The sequence below is a fragment of the Passer domesticus genome, chromosome 18 (genome assembly GCF_036417665.1).
Source record: "Passer domesticus isolate bPasDom1 chromosome 18, bPasDom1.hap1, whole genome shotgun sequence".
NCBI lineage: Eukaryota > Metazoa > Chordata > Aves > Passeriformes > Passeridae > Passer > Passer domesticus.
Window position 1 is genome coordinate 12,015,181 of NC_087491.1, and position 15,452 is coordinate 12,030,632.

At 50.3% G+C, this 15,452-nt stretch overlaps 1 protein-coding gene and 1 long non-coding RNA gene across 7 annotated transcripts in view; one reads left to right on the top strand and one right to left on the bottom strand.

Annotated features, from left to right (window-relative positions):
• Positions 1 to 15,452, top strand: part of LHX2 (LIM homeobox 2) — a 52,909-nt gene that overhangs the window by 23,781 nt on the left and 13,676 nt on the right. For 3 of the 6 annotated variants that reach the window (XM_064393413.1, XM_064393412.1, XM_064393415.1), the window contains exons 2-3: positions 9,747 to 9,952; positions 10,579 to 10,961. In XM_064393413.1, the coding sequence (XP_064249483.1) occupies positions 9,753 to 9,952; positions 10,579 to 10,961 (583 nt within the window). In that variant the 5' untranslated portion in view covers positions 9,747 to 9,752. Of the gene's footprint in view, positions 1 to 5,978; positions 7,015 to 9,746; positions 9,953 to 10,578; positions 10,962 to 15,452 lie in introns of those variants that run through there. The other 3 variants (XM_064393409.1, XM_064393411.1, XM_064393414.1) reach the window with 3 other exon arrangements.
• LOC135283049 (uncharacterized) lies at positions 1,042 to 4,283 on the bottom strand. The gene is made up of 3 exons (XR_010348962.1): positions 4,199 to 4,283; positions 3,551 to 3,871; positions 1,042 to 3,031 (listed from the first exon to the last, which is right to left on the bottom strand). It is a non-coding gene; the product is annotated as an uncharacterized LOC135283049 (long non-coding RNA).

The window sequence follows — 15,452 nt, forward strand, 5'->3', positions numbered from 1 at the left end:
TCTAATGGTGCACAAAACCTCAAACCAAGTATATTCTCCTGAAAATAACAAATAAGAAGAAAGAGGAAAAATGTAGAAATGTTATTTGACCTTAAAAAAAAAAAAAAAAAAAGGGATCTGGGTATCTGGTAGCTAAGGGGATAGTCCTGTAAGCTACTTAACAAAAGAATGTAAATGTATTAGGCATTTCAGCAACACTTCTGCATCGAAGAATTTCAGCTGTAGACAGATTTTCCACAGACGATTCCCCCCTACTGCTAACCTCTTAAATATACCTATAAAATACAAAATGTTCCAAATCACCTCCAATAAAGGAAGCTTCCTTACATGAAATGCATTGAATATTTGTGTTAGAAAGCTGAAGTGCTTTCTGATGTGGTTACATTCACAAAGAAATGTGGTTGTAGAACAGAAAGGAATGTATTGAGCACATCGCTCTGAAGATTTGCAGATGGATCCAGCGCCGGGGAAGTTTACTTACAAAGTATGGAATGAATCATATTCCCGGGCTCGGAGTGTTCAGAGGAGGCGATGCCATGGGAGTGTCTCTGCCCAAACCCCGTGTTTGTCATGCAGCCGTGTTTACCAGAGCCCCGCTGCACCCGGCGGGGCGGGCTGCACCCCGGGATTGGCGCATGCCGGGCTTGTGAAAGCTTTCTGAAAGCTTTCTGAGGCAGCGTTTGCTGCTGCTGCAGCCCGGGGTGCGCCGCTGCCAGCCGGGGGCTGCGGCTGGGCACTGCCAGGGGCACCGCGGGGCAGCCGCTGCAGCTCGCAGCCCCACTCCTGCGGCTGGGCACTGCCAGGGGCACCGCGGGGCAGCCGCTGCAGCTCGCAGCCCCACTCCTGCGGCTGGGCACTGCCAGGGGCACCGCGGGGCAGCCGCTGCAGCTCGCAGCCCCACTCCTGCGGCTGGGCACTGCCAGGGGCACCGCGGGGCAGCCGCTGCAGCGCGCAGCCCCACTCCTGCGTGCGGCTGGGCACTGCCGCCTTCACCGAGAATAACCTCCCCGCTCTGGTGAAGGAATAAAAATCTGTGCATTTCCATTAAAGCATGCTCCTACAAAGGACCCTGCTGCAATTATTTGAGCTCTAACTGTAGAGCAGTAAGATTAGTCTGCAATAAACAGATTTAAAAAATTAATAAGAAGCAGCTACACTACTAGATGCAAAAAGAGGCATTTCTGCCATGTCCTGTGCATGAATTTATTGGATTTCTAGTAATTACCACTTCATATTTTGTAAAAGTTATTCTATTTACATTATTTATTATAGTAGATGCTTGTCAGGCTATCAGATCTAAGCACATCACCAAAAATGTATATTCCCCCAAATAAAACTCCAAAGCTCCAGTAAATATACAGCTACTGACCTTCAGAATCGTGTTTTCTGTACCAATTCACTGCAATAAAAATGAACATTTTGTCATCACTTTGGGAAACTGTGCCAAACACCTTAAAACACATGTCACATGCCAACTTTACTTCATTTTTGTCCTCGGGGAATAGATACATCTGGAATCATAATCACAGATAAAAACCTTGACAAAATTGCACATGAGCCCAGCCCTTCTCTCCAACACCTACCTTTTCATAACATTTAATACAATATTAATATCGGTTACTAAAAAGGCTTCCAACCTTTACATTTCTGACATAACATGTTCAAACCCATATTTCACACTTCTTGTTCTGTTTTAAGTTCAGTGGATTTAACAGGACTCTGGAGAGAAGATCATGTGGTTGAAGATTTCCCTCCCTCTTTGACACCCGTAGAGGCAGTTTTGGAATTGTTTAAATAGCTGTGGCTATATAAACTGAAATATGTGAGACATTGGACATCTTATTTCTCTCTCACATCTATAGATATGTGCTTGCATTTTCCTCTGAAATCAATTGCTTGTACCAGGGAACAACAATTTCAGCACAACATCTGGGCAAAACCTTCAGAATATTTTCCTTTTAAACTGTATTTGTTCTCTTTCCTGCACGTGCCTGGTTTACCAGACAAATAGATTTAGCTAGTAGGTATAATAATCGTATTTGGTCTTTTTTATCTGTGATTGACGGTTTTTCAAATCAAAATAAAACACATTCTTAGTCGATCATCTTCTTGAGAGTGCACTCCTGTTTTAAGCTCGGTTTGCTTCTGAAGACAGCCAGAGATCTCGCTCCATCAGGGGTAAATGGTGGAGTTATAGATCCAACAGATCCCATACTCTGAAAAATGCTTGGCTTAATATTTAATAGCTAATTCCTGAACTGATATTTTTACTGCTTGTTTTTATCAAACACTCATCAGCTGATATTGCAAAGAAAAAGAATCGGAAAACTTTGAAAATTTCCATTTATGATTGTGTTTGTAATTAATCCATGCTGGAAGTACCTCGGGCAGCTCACTGTATGGCTTTGTTCATGTCAAAATGGGGAGAGCAACCTCTTTTTGTTACATATTTAACAGCTTTGAAAGACATTTTTTTACACAGCAAATGTACTAGACAGCTTTAAAGCAGAGGACATTAAATAGGGGCCAATTATTCATTCAGCAGCTCTACGTGCATCAAAAACATGCATACCACCAAATTTTCCTGAGACAAACCACTTAATTTCCCATGACTCAGACACCATTTCTGTACTAACTAGGTAGGGATAGCAATCATTTACAAAAAGAAAGAGATATAACCTGTTTCCTACCCTGGAATATTGAAAAAAAATCTTTTAAAAGACATTCATTTACAATTTGGGGACAGCACTGGTGGCAAGAAATGTCCTATTTTTAAATGGAACAGTGTTGCTTGTTAGGATAATTTCATTATTCTCTTCCACTTTAAAATGACCCAAAGTGTCTAACTTAGTATATAAGAAGTGCAGAAGGTGATCCATGAAAGGAGTAATAATTTTCCTGAAGCATTTCAAGTGAGACCATGGAGCTGCTGGTCTGTCTGCAGCAACCTGGGGAGAGGAAGAGCTCGGCTGAGCTCCACTTGCTGACAGGAAGCAAACTGGCTCGCGTTTTAGGAGAACAACACCATTGCCTATAAAAATGAAGAAGAGACAAAATGTATAAAAGCGGTTAATGTTGTAGTTAACTTGCAAATCAAGTAAATCTGTTGGTACAGTATTTTAGAAATAAACGATAACAGCATCACACCAAACACACATTTCTGAACATGTACGCGTTCTGATTTTGATTTAATGGTATCTCAGCGTCAACTATTGCTTCCTTTGCTGGTACACACTTCCTGATGCCTACTGTGAAGGGTGCCCATATTTACAACTGAGTAAGATGATTAATTACACCTTGTCAATCACGGTGCATGAAGACATAACACCACAGCAGACAATGAAGAAGATGCCTGAAGCTACAATTACATTTTAATTCATAGTTTATTGTATGTTCCCATATATTGCAGTCTAATAACCGTAGGGGCATCGAAAACATATGAGATATCAATCACTCTGCCCCCTGGTCTTTCATGTTTATATTATTCCACAGTCTTTAAATTACCATAAGTAGTTGCTTATTTTCTAAGCTTTCTTCTCTTCTCTCTTACCTTTTGCTTCCATTTATCTTTTATTCTTAGCATCTTTATCCAACAGCTATAAGTATTTGATGGAAGTTTGTAGCTCACTTAAAATCTGTAACAGACAACCTGAAACCCAGCAATTAGCAAAGACAGCTTAGACTTGTGTTCCTTTGTTGAAGGAGGCGTTGAATCTTTTGTTCTGATTTAGTCACGGTAGCTGGGTGGAAGCTGGTACCTCATTATGTGGTTGGTCTGTTTGTCTGGTAGGTAGCAGATGGTACTGGAGATGACGTTACCAAGAGAGGCAGGGTAGAGAAACTCAAGACCTGTGATTTGTTCACCTGTCACCTATAACAAAATACAGGTTAAAAGACTTTATTATTAGCTGCACCATTTTTTAAATGAAAAAACTCTCATTTCAAATGAGCCTGCGTTTCATTCTGAAGACGATTTTGCTCCAGCAATTTTTCTGTGGCTCATTATTTGAAAGTATCCTTGATTTTATTCTGAACAATGTAAATGCCATTCATGTGTCAGTGTGTACATTAGCAGCTTTATGTTTACATTCTGTTACTCTCCTTGTGTTTTGGTAGCAAGGGCTGGATGTCTTCTTGTGTTTGTATATCCATTAGAAGATAATCAGAGATACCCTGGGAACTGGAGGCCATGCCATACCTTTTCAGCGTGCTCTTGGTATTATTGGTTCCATCCACTGAGGCAATTCTGTAACATAAAATACTGTACTTTAATTCTGTTAAATACCTAAAATCTTTTTGATAATTAGCAATGTCTGACAGAGTGTACAAATCCATGACCTTTCTTGACTGCAAAAAGTGCGTAATCAATTCAGTGATGGGAAATTAATCTGCTATTACAACCAGAGGACAGTACGGCACACAGCTGTGAGAAGGATTCCTGCAGCAGTGCTTGAGCAAAGGTGAGCCACGGGCTCCGTGTGTCCGTGTGTCCGGTGAGCAGAGGTGAGCCAGTGCTGTCCCACCACGGGTCCGTGTGTCCAGTGAGCAAAGGTGAGCAGAGGTGAGCCAGTGCTGTCCCACCACGGGTCCGTGTGTCCGGTGAGCAGAGGTGAGCCAGTGCTGTCCCACCACGGGCTCCGTGTGTCCGTGTGTCCGGTGAGCAGAGGTGAGCCAGTGCTGTCCCACCACGGGTCCGTGTGTCCGGTGAGCAATGAGCCACAGCTGCTCCTGGAGCACAGCTCCCAGCACAGGCGGGGCTCGAAAACGTCTCACAACCGCACGGAGGAAGGGAACGATGATTTTATCGAGATAAATGCTATACAGAGCCACTAATGGTGCTGCAGGATTCTAATCTGAATTCAAACATGAACTTCCATTGTTTCCAAGGTCTGATTTTAGGACAGACTTTGGATAGTTCCCACAGATGCCAAATTAGCTTGCATTCTGTATGGTTTCTTGAGGGGTCTTGTGGCTATTTCATATGCATTTCTACAAGAGACACTTTGTTCTCCTCTGTGACATGCAAATGACTTTAACTACTCAGAGCAATCCCAACAGAAAGATGAAAAAAGCATCAATTATTGTAAGAATGGAATGTATAAACCCGGCAAAGTTGGGCTATAAACAGAAGAATTCCAGTTTTAGCAAGGATAATCTTAACTGCACTACACCTGTAAGAGGCAAATGGCTGTCAGAAAACAACACCTGATGGGAATGAGCAGAGTGATGTAATAATTCATAGTCACGGACGAGGCAGCAAGTCTCATGATCTCAGATGTGCATTCAGATTTACCTTCCGTTGTGCTACCTTTGCTAACATAATTAGAAGTGCGATATTTGACATCTTTAATACTAATTAGTCCTTCCCTACTACCCACCTCCTGGATAAATATTTAGACATCATGAACAGCCTCCCTGTGCACTCTTTGTTTTTCCTGGAGAGTTTCAGAAGCTTTTCCTCAAGTTCAGGGACCTTCCTGGCCTGGTTTTCTTACAGTCTACTTGGAAGTGAGAGATGCAAGAGGCCTTGGTTTGTGGAAGGCTCCACAAACTGGGGCGACTCAAGTTATTATATTCTAACAGTGACTATTTTTCATAACGAGAATTATTGGGTGCATTCAACTGGCCGCAAATGTTTGGGGTATCGCGGAATATACTCTAGAACGCCTCCTTGGCGCGCACGGGAGGAGTGGTGCCCCACAGCCTCCTTGGCGCGCCATGGCCCGACACGTCGCCGACGGTCCCCGGGCGACAAACGCCAAGCTCCGCCGGGGCCGCGGAGCGAGCGGGACGCGGCAGCGCTCGCGGTGCCCGGGCGGCCGGGCCGGCGCGGGGCCAGAGAGCGGGGCCAGAGAGCGGGGACAGAGAGCGGGGCCAGCGCGGGGCCAGCGCGGGGACAGCGCGGGGACACCGCCCGGCCCCGAGCACATGCCGGCGGCCCGGGCGCGGCGCAGCCAATGGCGGCGGGGCAGGACATGATGTCAGAGGGGCTGTAGAAAAGGCGCGGAGCCCCGCGCGGTGCCCGCGCTGCAGACGCGCCGCTCGCAGCTCCGCGGCGGCTCCGGCTCCGGCTGCGCTGCCGCCCCGGGCCCCGCGGGCCGCGCCGCTTTAAGGACAGAGGGGGGCCGCGAGTGCCCGTCCCATCTGGTGCCCGTCCAACTCTTCCTCCTTCCCCTTGGCTTTTTCTTTTCCCAATGAGCTCCAGCGGGCTGGGGGAGGAGCGGGGGAAGGAGCAAACTTTGCCCCTGAGCTGCCGCCGCTGCCAGCCCTCTGGACTGTGAGTGCGTACGGTGGGCATCCGCCCAGCCTCCCTGCAGCACCAGCCTGCTCTCCGCCTGCTGCAGCCTCCCTCTCCCTTGCATTCCTCCTCTAAATTTCGCACAGTACGATGTAAGGGGCTTGTCGTAATTTTTTCCTAATTCTTATTTATTTCTCACCGAAGATGGTTTAATTTTTTTTTTATATTTCTACTATTTATTAATCCCTCCCAACCGTAAGCCTGCCCAGCCTTCTGCCAGCTGGGCCAGAGCATAAAGCCTGGGACTGCACCTGGGGCAATGAGCCCTGCACTGAAGAAGCCTCCTAGAGAGATGTGCCGGGGCCGCGCAACAGACTAGATCCAAGCCCCGAAGCTCACACCACCAGTTATCCCCTCTCCCTCATCCCCTCGCCCGCCTTTTCTGCACCCCATCCCTTGAAACCTCGGATCAGTGCCTGCGCCGCGCTCCGGAGAGCTCTGCCGGGGGAAAGCCCGGTGCCCGAGGAGAGACGGGGCGGCCGTGCTAGATGCATGGGGGAGGGCTCCGGTTAATGCAAGTTCTGGGCTCCTGCAGGGACCCCGACAACTGTCAGCAGCAACAGCAGCTCGGGCCCTCCTCCTCTGCTTCCTCAGCGATGCTTTTCCACAGTCTTTCCGGCTCGGAGATGCACGGGGTCATCGACGAGATGGATCGGAGAAGCAAAAGCGAAGCACCGGCCATCAGCTCGGCTATAGACAGGGGAGAGACGGAAACGGTAGGAGCCGAAGGAATGGGAGAGTCATGCACCCCCTAAACATACCAAACCCTCACAGATACAGCTTTTCCCCTAAAATACCAGACTGGGGGGAAGCCTATGCAAAATACTAAATCAGGAGAAAATTAAGCATAAAGGCACCGCAAAAGATTAAATGAAACCGTGGGGAAAGGCATGAAACTGTTAATTATTAATAATATGCATAGTAATAGTAACGCTTGGGTGAAATAACGGTGCTGCTCTTGTGAGAAAACAGATAGACCAGCCTTTTGGTAGCGTCCAAGAACTCCTTCCCTTCCCCCAGCCTGTCCGGCCTTCCAAAGTTTTTAGGAAGAGGCAAAGTGTGGTTTTATACCAATAACATTTTGGCACAGCAATTTTTTTTTTCTGCAGAATGGAAATACAAACACCAAAGAATCCAATTCTGTGTTATTTTTCAGGTAGGATGCCTTCATGGAGATAGTCTTTATAGCATTTATTTAAGAAGAAAAAAACCAAGCACGAGTCTCTTTAAGTTATGGGTTTTAAAAAATAATTTTAATATGTGGGTTTGTAAACATGGCAAACAGAACTAGAAGATATGTCTCAGGGAGATGGATGGATGGGAATTTTTATAACTTTACCACATTTCATCTTGTCTGCTGATGCGTAGACCTTGTATATTAATACATTTAGATAATAAAAAGATGCATCCGTCTAACTAGCGTTAAGCTGGCAAAGTGGAAGAAATTTTCGAAGTGTCTCAAGTGATTTAACAATTTATGTATAATATTTTTTAAAAAGAAATTGCAATTCTGAAGTGAAATGATCTCGTACATTGGTTAAATTATGTCTTGTAAACTGATACAGGCGTATGCAAGGAAGATCCGTTCTCAGGTTTTCAAACTTCATCAGTATGTGTTCTTTCTTGTAATATTATATGAAATTTGCTTAAAGGTGACAGTGAGACTATTTAATCTTGAAACACCGTTTGGAAAACGGCCTTTGTACTAGAAGGGTGGGATGCGATTTCTAATCTAAACGGTTTTGGTTTTCTTTTTAAAAGTTAGTATTTCTCCGTACAGTTAAACAACACCCAATGATCTTTGCTGGAATAAATATTGTGGCGTGATAGTTTTATATAACTGTATATAATCTGTATGGATACACGTGTGTATGTAACAAATGGTGGGTTGGAATACTGGATCCTTGAATACCATTTCTAGACCGCGGAATATTTTTGTTACTGGAAGAGCAAAGTAGAAAAAATCGTTATTTCATTTAGAGTGGATTTACAAGAAACTACTTTGGTTATAAAACGATCCCTACTCGGAGTTCAGTTAATGCTAAAGAAACAAGCTGCCGGTGGGTTCCTGTGCCTAACACCAGCGGAGTGCCAGGGTTTTATTTGTGTGGAGTTCTCCTAGTGGGAATGATGCGGTGCAAAGGGGAGCGCTCACAGAAATGGGATTTTGTGATCCCCGCAAGCCCAGGATGAAAGCAGTGGGTTTGGCATGTGCTGGAAAATCAGCCTCGGTTCCTTTCGATTTCCTCCGATTAGCTGTCTTTGCTTTTGCTTTGCGCGAGGATTTAAGGCTCTAGAGGAGGTAAAAGCAAACAAACAACTTCTCCCCCGCCCCGAACCAAAACAAACTGCGCGTTGGGCACAGCTGTAAGGAAATGTTTCGGGTTCTCGTGCACAAGAACAGATCTGCCGTGGGCTTTTGTGCAAAGCGGGGAAGAGTAAGTTGGGACGAAGTGGAAAGCAGCACATTGCAAGGTCTGCCCCAGACGCTGCTCCACCCGAGCCTCCTCTCCCGAATGCTGTTTTAAGGTGCCTGCTGAAATAAATAAGCATGCTTAAACGGTTCCGATATTTCTCCCTCTTTCTTGTTCGGTAGAAGTTGTCAGGATATGTATGAATTTGGGGGTTTTTGAGGGTTTCGATTGGATTGCGATTTGACACTAAACTATTAAATTATATAGGGCTTATATTTAGTTTTATTGCTTCCAAGTTTATCCTAGCATAATCTAATGTGCTCTGTTGGTTTTAACCCGCTCTCATTCCTGCATGTTCCCCACTATTTCGTTTTCCTGATTAAACATTCTGCACCTCGGATTTAGTAACGCTCATCTCCTCCGCAGCTTTATTTACTGATCCCTTTAGCGCTTTGGGTCAGAGCAGATCGCGATCCGTGTTGTTTGGAACCAGCTTGCAGAGAGCTGTGTCTGCAGCACTGTGACTACTGGGGGTTTGATCGTAATTCATTCGGAATTTTATAGCTAGGAAAATATACACACAGACACGCTCCACATACACGCACTCACACAGCATTAACTATGCAGACACTCTCAGTATATCCGTAATTCTGAATTTTAAAATGAACTATCTGTGATTTGTCCTACTCTATTATTATTGCGCCTGTTTATTGAACAGCGTCTTTTCTTGGTTTGAGACTGGAAAATCCACCCGAAAAAAAAAAAAGTTCTGGGTCTGGTCTGCACGCCTCCCCTAAAAGCCAGGGTGGTTTTCTGTTTGTCTCGCCCGCTTCCCCGCCTCCTCCCGGGAAGGTGGGATGCGGCGGGACCCTGGGGACCGGGCGCGGGGGCCGCTCGGGGTGGCCGGCTCGCAGCCCCCGCTGCTCTGCCAGGGGAGCGGCAGCTCGGCCCCGGCCGGGCAGGGGGAGGGGAGAGCCCAGCCGTGCTCAAGAGTTTCTGCCTCTCGCTAACGGTCTGTAATTGTTTTCCCCCAGCAGACCATGCCTTCCATCAGCAGTGACAGGGCTGCCCTGTGCGCCGGCTGCGGGGGTAAAATCTCCGACCGTTATTACCTCCTGGCTGTGGACAAACAGTGGCACATGCGCTGCCTGAAGTGCTGTGAATGTAAACTCAACCTGGAGTCCGAGCTCACCTGCTTCAGCAAGGACGGCAGCATCTACTGCAAGGAGGACTATTACAGGTACAGCCTGCCTCGGCCGCCAGCCGGGGCCGGGGACACTGCCCGCCGCTGCCCCGCTGAGCAGAGCCCGTCCTGGCGGGACTGCGGAGGGGATCCGCGGGCGCGCGTGGGGCAGCCTGTGAGCTCCCAAAACCTCCCCTGGGAACGGACACTCGTGGTGAGGATGAGTCCCGTGTAGCCGAGAGGGGGCACGGCCCGGGCACAGCTTCCCCCCCGCCTGCTTTGGCTACTGGGGCCTTCGCCAGGCGTGCCCTGCTCGGCCTCCCGTGCGGGGTGCGGGGCCGGGGCCCGCAGCGGGGCCGCTCCTCGCCCGCCGGCCGTGCCTCCTGCGGCCCGGGGGCGAGGGCCCACTCGCGGGCCGGGGGTCGGTGCCTTTTCCTGGTGGGGTCTGGCGGGGCGGGAGCTGAGCTGCGAGATGGGAAACGGGACGGAGACTCCCGGCGCTTCCGTCCCGGGATGCGCGCCCGGCTGGGCTCCGCAAGCGTCCCGGCTTTGTGGCGCTGCCCCGGCCGAGGTGGCCGTCCCGGGGCCCGCAGCCCTTTGCCGCCCTCCGGGCAGAACCGGCGAAGGACGGGGTGGGGGGGAATGCGCCTCTCACCGTCTCCTCTGGCCTTTCTGTTTTGCAGGAGGTTTTCGGTGCAGAGATGTGCGAGGTGTCACCTGGGGATTTCTGCCTCCGAGATGGTCATGAGGGCCAGGGATTTGGTATATCACTTAAACTGCTTCACTTGCACCACTTGCAACAAGATGCTGACCACTGGCGATCACTTTGGCATGAAGGACAATCTGGTGTACTGCCGCCTCCATTTCGAGACTCTCATCCAGGGGGAGTACCAGGTGCATTTCAATCACTCGGATGTAGCCGCTGGGAAGGGCCCGGCTTTGGGAGCGGGCTCTGCCAACACTTTGGGACTGCCTTATTACAATGGCGTGGGGACTGTCCAGAAGGGGAGACCCAGGAAAAGGAAAAGCCCGGGGCCTGGAGCAGATCTGGCAGCCTACAATGCAGGTAAGAGACCCTTCCCCCAGAACAGTTCAAATGGTCTGTTTCTGTTCACTTCCAAAGGGGGATTTCCGTTTATTTTAGCTTAAACTGTTAATAATAGTTTAGCTGCAGCATAATTATTGAGATCAAGTGCTGTCAAACTGCAATTACAGAAGCTAATATGTTAGCATTTTTCACTTCAGCTGGAAATAAAATGTTTTGAAGCAAGGTCATCTGGTTAAGGGGGGGAAGAAGGGGGAGTGCAGCCTGAAATAAAATCTGGAAACCAGAGATTTTAAGTTAGCACTTCAGAGGCCCGTGAATTTTCTTTAGTGGCTACACTCTAAAGCTGCTGACGGGTGAATTGTTCAACCCTGTCCCGAGCTCTTGCACCCCAAAGCTTTGGAAGGAAAGAGAGAGGGGAAGTGGCCGTTTCCCAAGGGCTGGAGTGGGGGGCGCAGGGGGTGCAGGGCTGGCTGTGCCCGGGCAGGGCCGCGGGCAGCAGGTGTCTACGGGCAGCACAGAGCCTGCTCACACGGGAGTTTTGTTCATGAGAGGTGACTCGGGGAAGAGCCGAAACTCGCAGCATCCCCCTGCAGCCCATGGCTGCCCTGCTGCACAGCCCCTGACCCTGAACCAGCGGCAGGAGGAGCGGGAGCGAGCCGGGGCTCTCTGGATCCAGCAGCAAACTTTCCGACGTGTTTCCTCGTTTAACCTCCCCACCGCCACAGCACTGTAGTTTTACAGGCAAAGGAATTCGAGCAACCTCCTGCCCCCCTCCCCCCCATGCCCGCTCCCCTCTGCCCCTGCCTCCACTCCTCCGTGTAGCTGCCACCAGAACGGCCATCCCGGGGGCTTCCTGCGCTGCTGCTTGTATGCAACGGGGAAAAAAATGCTTGGACCAAACAAAATTCTTAGATGTGGTTTTATTCGAGGGCTTGGAGGCGGAGGCGGGCTTCCCCAGTCCGGCGTTTCCCGAGCCGGGCGCTCGGGCCGTCCCGCCGGACCCCGGGCACCGAGCTCGTTTCCCGGCGTCGTTCCGTGCCTCGGTGCCCTCTGTGCTCCCGCGCTCGTCCCAGCCTGTCTTCTCTTTTAGCTACCTGCTTCGGACCTGTCCCCTAGGGCACAGATTTGCCTTTAACATGTTCTTCCTTCCCGGAGAGGGCGTTCGGTGAAGGCCAAGTTTGCTGCGGTTTGTTTGGAGCCGCATCTCTGCGCGCCCCGACAGCTGCGGGCTGCGCCCGGCGGCTGCGCTCCGCCTGCGCGGGGAGGAGGAGGAGGAACGGGGGGAGGAAGGCGCGGGGAGCACCCCGAGAAGTGCGGGGCTGGCCAGGAGCTCGGGCTTCGGGCCGGGGTAGGCAGCTCGGCACCGGGGGGCTACGGGTGTTTTGCGCCCGAAGGGAGTAACAATAGCGACGAGATGGGGTGGTTTGCGCTGAAAACGGCAGGGAGAAAAGGCGCATCTCTAACCGGCAAACGCACCTCGGGAACAAATTTGCCAGCTATTATTGGTTGAACTAATTGCTGAATAATTTGGAAGTAGTGCAAAAAGCAGTAGTAGTCCCAGTGGTGAAGGTTGATGAAAGGTGGATGTAGTGTTCTCGCGAGTAACAGTTCAGCTTTAAAAAATGCATCAAATATGCATTTTTCCCGTTAAAAAACGTCTCCTTTTCGGAGGGATTAGCTTTTAATTGTCCTTCCGCTGTCTCCCTGTGCAGGGCAGATGTTCAGATTCAAAGGACCTGTAAACAGAATCAGCGGCATCTGTCCTGGATGGGAGCACAGCCTGAGAAAGTCTCACTGCTCCCTGACTTCCTAAATAAACCGCCTTTAACTGCATTTTCAAAAATTCGTTTACAAAATAATTGCCGTCCGACTTTTAATCGTTGTTTAGAGCCTGCAACTGAAACTTTAGAGATCTTCTTTGAGTAACCTTTGGCTTCTTCGCTTAAGCTATTTATCTACTTAACTATTTACTAGACCTATAATCGACTAATTTATGCGGTAATAAGTGCCATTGATCTTGGAAATCAGACTGGGTTGCTCGTTGATGTAAAATTCCACAAACGAGTGAATTATTGCAAAGCGTTGGATTTTGTGCCTTTAAAAGATAAACCGTCAAAAAATGTGATAGTTTCTCTTTTTATTTTTAGTGGAACTTGTCATTTCCTTCTCAGAAATGCACTACAAATGCACAATGTTGTTCTCTGAGGGGATCTGTTCCTGGTGATTTGTGTAGAATACTTTGTGTAAATAAATCTACACCCAGAGGTGGTGGGAAAAGGGGGACCCATAAACTTGGCAGAGTCGAGACTGAAATAATTTTGTAAATTGCAGCAAATACTCATCTGCAACACGAATTAGACTGACTTTTTTTTTTCCCTACTTAAACGAGACTCCGTTTGCAGGGGGGTGATGGGTTTAGATGTGGATAGAGCCTGACAAGTGGAAAATAGCTTAGAAGGATGCTGAAACTTCAAAAAGACTTCTTTTTCTTTCTTTTCTCTCTCCTTTTTTTTTAAGTGTGTTTCTCTGATCATAATTTCTTCCTTCACTTGTTGGAATGGAGTTTGATGGGTTTTTTAGGTCAGTAAATCAATGGCTGAAAGCTTGCTGAACACAGAAGCACCTGTAAAGAATTCTGAATACTCCCTTTGTGAATTAGACCCCAAACCTCCCACAGTCTGCTATGTTTTATTCATTCGTATCTAGTCTGGCTTTAAGACACTAAAATATCCTGGAAAAATGACAGATGTATTGCGCAAACTTGGGGCACGACGGGCTGATAAAATACCCATAATCTGTACAAACAGCCAAGATATTAAGAAACGCTTCCTTCCTTTGCTAGCAGGAGGATGCCTCGTGCTTCGCTGGGAGGGTGACGGAGCATCCCGGCGGGACAGACGGCCTGGGGGAGCGGGCTGGGGCTGAGGCGCTTTCTGCCGGGGAGGGGAGGCTGCCGAGGCGCCGACCCAGCTCCCGGCAGGGCTCGGGCAGCGCCGGGGACGCCTGGAGCTGACCCTCTCAAGTGGCTGTGTCAAAAGCGGTTTGGGGTTTTTTTTCCTGACAAAAATGCGAAAAACCTGGAAAGTTTTAAAGAGCGAATCCCTCTTTCCTCCTCGTTTCCCTTGGGACTAAAAGCTCACAAGAAGCTTCCCTGTGACTACAGTGACAGAGCGGGCAGACGGGAATCGCGGCTTAAAATCGGATGTCTTGCAGAGATTTCCTAGGAAAAATTAGGGTTTACCCCTTTCCCCCCCTCTTCTTGCTTCTCCCCCTTCTCTCCCTCCTCCCTGGCTGTGATCACCTTTCGGGTCCCCGAGCGCATCTGGCCCCTCCCCAGGGGGCTGGGGCTGGGGTCGGGGCCGGGGCAGGCGCTGGGGCTGGGGCTGGGGTCGGGGCGGGGGCTGGGGTCGGTTCTGGGGCAGGGCGCCGGCTTCGCTCCCGCCCCGCAGGGCGAGCGGGCCCCGGCGGCTGCGGGGCCGGGGTCCCCGGGGCAGGACCGGGCAGCGAGCGCTGCAGCCCCGACCCCAGCCCCTTCCCCGGGCAGCGAGCGCTGCAGCCCCGACCCCAGCCCCTTCCCTGGGCAGAGGAGGGCTGCAGCCCCGACCCCAGCCCCTTCCCTGGGCAGAGGAGGGCTGCAGCCCCGACCCCAGCCCCTTCCCCGGGCAGCGAGCGCTGCAGCCCCGACCCCAGCCCCTTCCCCGGGCAGAGGAGGTCTGCAGCCCCGACCCCAGCCCCTTCCCCGGGCAGCGAGCGCTGCAGCCCCAGCCCCTTCCCCCGGCGGGGCGGGCAGCGGGGAGCGCGGCTCGGCCGGGGCTGCCCGGGTTAATCGCGGCGCTCAGGGACTGACCGCGCACTCGCACCGGCCATTCAGCGCCATTCAGCTGGCTTAATTGAGGGGAAAAACCCTGGCGGCGGTTCCTCCCGCGGGGCCCGGGCCCGGCCGCCCCTCCCGGCCCCTTTGTTCTCCCGGCCCGGCCCGCTCCCCCCGGGGGCTCCGCGGGGCCCGGGCCTCAGGCAGCCCCGGGGGGCACCGGGACGCGCAGCCCCTTTGTCCGAGACGCCCGGGGACGGCCGGAGGAGGAGGGCTTCTAATCCTGCTCTCCTCCGTCCTGGCCTTGTGATGCTCGGCCTGGGCTCCTTAAGACTCCCTGGCTTTATCTCTGCAGAAACACTTCTTGACATGTCAAGGTTGAGGCAGCGCTGTTGGGTCTGTTGCTCCATGGCTTGGCAGAGACACACTCCTTTCGGTGCTGCCAGGCACCTCAGAAGCAGCCAGGGGTACCTTGCCTGCTCCCAGTGTCACAGCTTCACCTCTTTTAATGCCCTTGGTGAGAATTTCAGGAATCTGCCTTCTCTATGTGTCTTCTCCTGCCTCCAAAGAGAAAGACCATGTGTGTTCCTGTCCCGAGTACCTCTCTGAGGGCTCTGTCTCACTTCTGTCCCCTTTGAGGATAAGGGTACCACAAAGTCCTCTACATGCTCCGACCAAACAAGAAATGCGGCTGCACC